At 44.4% G+C, this 7,206-nt stretch overlaps 1 protein-coding gene across 13 annotated transcripts in view; it reads left to right on the top strand.

Annotated features, from left to right (window-relative positions):
* Nucleotides 1-7,040, top strand: part of DNPEP (aspartyl aminopeptidase) — a 32,964-nt gene extending 25,924 nt beyond the window's left edge. For 8 of the 13 annotated variants that reach the window (XM_017856871.1, XM_017856874.1, XM_017856877.1 and 5 more), the window contains 2 exons: nucleotides 660-827; nucleotides 6,537-7,040. In XM_017856871.1, the coding sequence (XP_017712360.1) occupies nucleotides 660-827; nucleotides 6,537-6,617 (249 nt within the window). In that variant the 3' untranslated portion in view covers nucleotides 6,618-7,040. Of the gene's footprint in view, nucleotides 1-659; nucleotides 828-1,338; nucleotides 1,629-6,536 lie in introns of those variants that run through there. The other 5 variants (XM_017856880.1, XM_017856873.1, XM_017856882.1 and 2 more) reach the window with 1 other exon arrangement.
* Nucleotides 7,041-7,206: the final 166 nt, after the last annotated feature.

Here is a 7,206-nt window from a genome sequence, read left to right on the forward strand (position 1 = left end):
TTTGAGACGGAGTCTCGCTCTGTCACCCAGGCTGGAGTGCAGTGGCCGGATCTCAGCTCACTGCAAGCTCCGCCTCCCGGGTTCCCGCCATTCTCCTGCCTCAGCCTCCCGAGTAGCTGGGACTACAGGCGCCCGCCACCTTGCCCGGCTAAATACTGTAATTCTTATTCATAAAATTATTCTTGTTTAGTTAAATAGTTATTACCTATTTGATTTTGTAATTCTGTTTTCTCTTACACTGAAAACCTTGATATCTAGCATCATATTTTCATTTTCTTATTGACTCTTTTACCATAATATAAAGAAAATCATTTCAAAATGTCAGTAGCAATATTTTTAAACACATTAATATCACTGAGTATTCTTTTTCTGTGGGTGTGGATATTAAGCAAGAGGGTGACAAGGATGGATATTTTTAAAATCCCCCTTCCTGCTGTGTGGAGAATGGATTGGAACTAGGGTAGTGGTGATGGAGAGAGAATGGGACCAATTCAGAATATATTGCTCTTTGGGGTCTGCCATTTAGCATTGGCTTTGATTTTTGCTCCAAATGGACCGTCTCCCAAGCCCCTTCCCGCCCTGCAGTTCTAAGATGGCGTCCTCCTTGGCTCTGATAAGCACACACTGCATGTTGCTCATGAGTCTCCTTCTCCCCCTAGGATCTCATGGTCCGGAATGACTCCCCTTGTGGAACCACCATTGGACCTATCTTGGCTTCTCGGCTGGGGCTGCGGGTGCTAGATTTAGGCAGCCCTCAACTGGCCATGCACTCTATCCGGGAGATGGCCTGCACTACAGGAGTCCTCCAGACCCTCACCCTCTTCAAGGTAACCCACCCCAGACCCTCTCAATGGCAGCTGGGCTCCTTCCCCTCTAGTGCCTGGATTGGTTGCTGAGACAACATTGCCATCACAAAGTGACTGGCCTGAGTAGTGGGGGCTGGTTGTCTTGCTGGGGCCATGTAGGAAAACAAGGGGCCTGGCCAACCACAATGGCTCATGCTGTAATGTCAACACTTTGGAAGGTGGGATGATTGCTTAGGCCAGGAGTTTGAGACCAGCCTGAGCAACATGGCAAGACCATGTCTCTACAAAAGAGAAAAAAGAGATAAAACAAGGGTCCTTCTTCTTCTCAAGGCTCAGGGGCCCTGACCCAAAGAAATGGAAAATGAAGGGATGGGAAGAGGGGATCAGGGCTGAGAAGACTGGGGTGGCTGTCAAGAACAGATGAAACCTCGGTGCTTCTCCTACTGGACATATGTTGGGTGTGAGGTGGGTGGCAGGACATCTCCATCTGGTCACTCACTAATTTCAAATTCCATGTTGCCTCCCATCATAGGGCTTCTTTGAGCTGTTCCCTTCTCTGAGCCATAATCTCTTAGTGGATTGAGCCCTCTTGGAAAGACTTCTTTGCCATCCCTTTGCACCTGAGAGGGGAATTTCTTAGCTGAGCTGAAGCTGGATTATTAAAGTGGATTTTCACTCAGACTCTCCGTGCTATGCTTATTTGGAGACTAGAGGAGTGGGAGTTGAACCTGGCTTGAACCTTTGGAACCAGAACAGTTGGGGAGCAGGTGGAGGAGGCCACACTCCTGGGAGCTGATGGTTTTAAATCTGATTTTAAATCTCTTCTCTATCTCAAGTCCATACCTGAAGTGGGTGAAGGGTGGGCTGGATCCTTAAGCGAAGGTCACTTCTCCCACCCCTAGTCCTCCTCCTAGGAAGTGGCCTCAACCATCTTTCCTCCTTCCATCCCCAGAATAGGTGTCCCACTCTGCCCTCAGCTATCCTGTTCAGCATCGGGCCCCCTTCAGAGCTGCTCTGGGCAGCCAAAGCTGTTTCCCACCTCCCCCAGTCCCTCCCCAACCCCTCTCAGGAGCTGCAAAGAGAAGGGCACAGTCTATACCTTATCACCCTTCATCATCCACTTCTCAGCAGTTCCTGGTATTACTTGATTGTGAACATATTATCAGGAAAAAAGATTATCACTGAAAAAATTGGAAAAGTCAATCTGGCTGGGTGCCATGACTCACACGTGTATTCCCAGCACTTTGGGAGGCCAAGGCAAGTGGATCGCTTGAGGTCAGAGTTCAAGACCAGCCTTGCCAACATGGTGAAAAAATACAAAAAAATTAGCCAGGCATGGTGGCGCACACTTGTAATCTCAGCTTCTCTGGAGGCAGGAGAATATCTTGAACCCAGGAGGCGTAGGTTGCAGTGAGCTGAGATGGTGCCACTACACTCCAGCCTGGGCAACAGAGCAAGACTCTGTCTCAAAGAAAAAAGGCCGGGCGCGATGGCTCACGCCTGTAATCCCAGCACTTTAGGAGGCTGAGGCGGGTGGATCACCTGAGGTTGGGAGTTCAAGACCAGCCTGACCAACATGGAGAAACCCTATCTCTACTAAAAATACAAAATTAGCCGGGCGTGGTCGCACATGCTGTAATATCAGCTACTTGGGAGGCTAAGGCAGGATAATCACTTGAACCCAGGAGGCGGAGGTTGCAGTGAGCCAAGATTGTGCCATTGCACTGTAACCTAGGCAACAAGAGTGAAACTGTCTCAAAAAAAAAAGAAAAAGAAGAAAAAGTCAAAGTCTGTTTATAAACCAATCTCCTTCCTTCCACTAAAATAATTGTACAAACTGGTGTCCTTCCAATTTTTTTGATATCTATATAAAAGTTTATGTCTGTATAAATATTCCACTTCAGCTTTCTAAAAAACTTAATATAATATAGAGATATTTCTATAACAATACATATAAATTTAATTTAGCAATGGCAAAAAGTTAGAATTCATCTAAAGATTTCTCAGTAAAGGCAAGGCCAAATAAATGTCTGTTATAGGTAGCTATTGAGAAAAAGGTAAATTGTATATTGTATGTACTAACATGAAGAGATTACAAAGACATTGTTGAGTAGAATAGGCAGGTTGCAGAACTGGACACAGGATAAGGAATTTGTGCAAAACCCATGTACCTTCAAAATATTATTATATGGCCGGGCACGGTGGCTTATGCCTGTAATGCTATCACTTTGGGAGGCTGAGGTGGGCAGATCACTTGAGATCAGGAGTTCAAAACCAGCCTGGCCAACATGGTGGAAACCTGTCTCTACCAAAAATACAAACAAATTAGCCATGCGTGGTGGTGGGCGCCTGTAATCCCAGCTACTCGAGAGGCTGAGGCAGGAGAATAGCTTGAGCCGGGGAGGCGGAGGTTGCAGTCAGCCAAGATCATGCCACTGTACTCCAGTCTGGGCAATAGAGCAAGACTGCCTCAAAAAAAATTAATATATATTTTTATGTGTGTATAAATATGCATGTAGATGTATACATGCATAGAAAATGCCTGGAAAAATGCACATCAAACTTTTACAGTGATTTTCTGGGTTGGGAGTGACAAAAGAGCCTTACCCTTTTTGTAATGGTTTCCTTTTGTATAACAGAATGTACCATGTATTACTTATGTAAAAAATTTTACCTTAGCACTATATTTACTCTTACAATTGGCGTACAGTATTTTATTGTGTAGATGGTCATTATACAGTCTGTTAATAATGGTCATTTAATTTTTTTCTCCAGTTGACAAGTCTAAACAACACTGAGATAAATATAAATATATTATTGTACATTTGCCTAAGTTTTTCCCATGGGATAAATTCTAGAAAATGCCAACTGAACTATAGTGACAGCAGACCAGTGGTTGCTCGAATGTCAAGGATTAAGAGAGAGTTTGGTTGCAAAAGGGTACAAGAAAACTTTGAGAGGGTGATAGAAATGTTACCCCAGAGGTGGAAGAAAATCCACATATAAATGGACCTGTGCAATTCAAATCCATCCACTTACATGTGGATTTTTTCCAATAAAAGTTATACCGACCAGGCGCAGTGGCTCACACCTGTAATCCCAGCACTTTGGGAAGCTAAGGTGGGCAGATCATGAGGAAAGGAGTTCGAGACCAGCCTGGCTAACATGGTGAAACCCCATCTCTACTAAAAATACAAAAATTAGCCAGTTGTGGTGGTGGGCACCTGTAATCCCAGCTACTTGGGAAGCTGAGGCAGGAGAATCGCTTGAACCTGGGAGGCGAAAGTTGCAGTGAGCCGAGATCACACCACTGCACTCCAGCCTGGGCAACAGAGCAAGACTCCGTCTCGGAAAAAAAAAAAAAGTTATACCAAGTATGCCTGGCTCTTCTGAACCCCGCCCCTGCAACCCCTATTCTACCTTCTCCGCCTCTTCTCCCACTAATGCTCCAACCAACCCCTCTTTTCCTCCTCCTTGGCCTACTCAACATGAAGACGATGAAGATGAAGACTTTATGATGAGCCATTTCCACTTCCACTTAATGAATAGTAAATATATTCTCTCTGCCCTGCTTTTTTTTTTTTTTTTTTTTAAAGACAGTGTCTTGCTCTGTTGCCCAGGCTGGAGTGCAGTAGCAAGATCTTGGCTCAGTGCAACCTTCACCTCCCAGGTTCAAGTGATCCTCCCACTTCAGCCTCCTGAACCCAGCTATTTTTTAAATGTTTTGTAGAGACGGATTCTCACTACATTTCCCAGGATGGTCTTGAACTCCTGTCCTAAGCATTCCCCCTGCCTCAGCATCCCAAAGTGCTGGGATTACAGGCATAACATTTTCTTCTCTCTAGCTTATTTTATTGTAAGAATACAGTGTATAATACATAGCACATATATCATATGTGGTAATCTACTGTTTATGTTATCAGTAAAGCTTCCAGTCAACAGTAATTAAGTTTACGGAGAGTTAAAAGTTATACATGAAGGCTGGGTGCAGTGGCTTATGCCTGTAATCCCAGCACTTTGGGAGGCCGAGGTGGGCGGATCACTTGAGGTCTGGAGTTCAAGACCAGCCATACCAACACAGAGGAACCCTGTCTCTACTAAAAATACAAAATTAGCCGGGCATGGTGGCACATGCCTGTAATCCCAGCTACTCGGGAGGCTAAGGCAGGAGAATCACTTGAACCGGGGAGGCAGAGGTTGTGGTAAGCCGAGATCACGCCATTACACTGCAGCCTGGGCAACAAGAGCGAAACTCCCATCTCAAAAAAAAAAAAAATTATTGGGGTATAATTTCAATATAATAAATTATACACTTAAAGTGTAAAATTCTATGAATTTTGACAGATATACCATATACTCCTGGGAAACCATCACCACAATCAAGATATAAAACCTTTCCATCATCCTCTTGTACCCCTTTGCAATCAATCAATCTCTCTCTCCACTCCTGACATCCAAGCAACCATTGATCTGTTTTCTGTCGCTATGGATTAGTTTACCTTTTCTAGAATTTTCCTTTAGTTTCTTCTTCTTCTTCTTTTTTTTTTTTTTTTTTGGAGACAGAGTCTCATTCTGTCACCCAGGCTGGAGTGCAGTGACACCATCTTGGCTCACTGCAACCTCTGCCTCCCGGGTTCAAGCCATTCTCCTGCCTCAGCCTCCTGAGTAGTGAGGATTACAGGTGCCCGCCACCACACCCGGCTATGTTTTTTTTTTTTTTTTTTTTGTATTTTTAGTAGAGGCGGGGTTTTATCATGTTTGCCAGGCTGGCCTCGAACTCCTGACCTCAGGGTGCCCGCCTCAGCCTCCCAAAGTTGCTGGTATTATAGGCGTGAGCCACCACGCCCAGCCCGTTTTTTCTTCTCTTCCTTTTTCTCCTTTTTTTCCCTCCTCTGCCTTCTTTCTCTTGTATTTGTCCATTCTCCTTTTTTCCTTAACTTAGTCTATTCTGTGTATTTTCTAAGTACCAGGGTTCTTATTTGTTTGTTAATGCTAAGTGTGGTGGTGGTAAACCCTGCATGCTGTAGTGTGACAGTTACTAGACTTTCACTGAGAGGTGGCTGTCCTTTGTAGGCCAGTTCACAGCAGGGAATGCTACCAGAGAACTGAGCTTCCTGGTGTTAATGGTGATAGTAGGACTTCAGAGTAACAGTGACCAGGTGGCAACACTTTACCATCATAGTTTGTGGTGTTTTCTGTCTCCTAATTATGCTGTAAGCATGGATTGTGTGTGTGTGTTGTTTGTTTGTTTGTTTGTTTTGAGACAGTGTCTTGGTCTGTTGCCCAGGCTGGAGGGCAGTGGTACAATCTTGGCTCATGGCAGGCTCAACTTCCCAGGCTCAAGTGATCCTCCAGCCTCAGTCCCCCTAAATAGCTGGGACTACAGGCATGCACCCCCACACCCAGCTAATTTTTTTGGTTTTTAGTAGAGACAGTCTCACTATGTTGCCCAGGCTGGTCTTGAACTCCTGGACTCAACCAATGCCCTCACCTTGGCCTGGTATTACAGGTGTGAGCCACCATGCCCAGCAATTATGTGTATTCTTCCCCTTCTTTCTCTCTTTATTGACAAAATGATTTTAGGAGAGTATCTAGAAAGGCTGGACTTATGCAGCTGCTGTTATCGTATTGGGACTGCAAATGTTACTTGTTAATGCAGTAAAATGTTGAAGGGGTTTGTAGAAGACATTGTTGGCAACTTACCTGTATCCGTCACTTTTACCATTTCAGTGTACACAGTACCGTTTTCAGCTGCCAGCATCTGCAGTTCTTGCCCGATGGCTTTCCCAAGGGCTTTCTTTTGCTGCTTGACTACAGTTTTCCACTCCCATGGCAGTTGGAAGCGCAGGGGAATTCAAGCTCCATCCCAGAGCAGCTCTAACCAATAACTGGCAAGACTTTGTGTCTGAATACCGCAGCTCCCTCCCATCTGGGGTGAGAGAACTCTGAGGCATGTAGTTTACACTGGCTCCCAGAGGCCCCCCAGCAGAATTTCGCTCCAGAGTTAAGCCTGATAACACAGGCCTCTATTGGCCATCTCCCCTTCCTTGTCTCACTTCCACACTCCCTAACCAACGTGTTCCTTCACCTCTCAATAAATTCCTTGTACAGAGATCCTTGTTTCGGGGTCTGCTTCTGGGAAAACTGAAACTAAGTTAGAAATCTTCTGAGATTTTTGGATAAGGATTACGATTCAGCATTGTACTCCAGGTCTTTAGCTATGTACTAAAACAAGAAAAGGAATAAAAGAAAGGTGGAAAGGGAGAAAAAAAACTTTCTTTTTATATTATTTGTTATGCAGAAAATTCAGAAGTTACACTATTTGAATTAATAAGAAAGTTATTTATTTATTTATTTATTTATTTATTTTATTTTTTTTTTTTTTTTTTTTTGCACCCTG

This window comes from Rhinopithecus bieti, unplaced genomic scaffold (assembly GCF_001698545.2).
Source record: "Rhinopithecus bieti isolate Rb0 unplaced genomic scaffold, ASM169854v2 scaffold_42532, whole genome shotgun sequence".
NCBI lineage: Eukaryota > Metazoa > Chordata > Mammalia > Primates > Cercopithecidae > Rhinopithecus > Rhinopithecus bieti.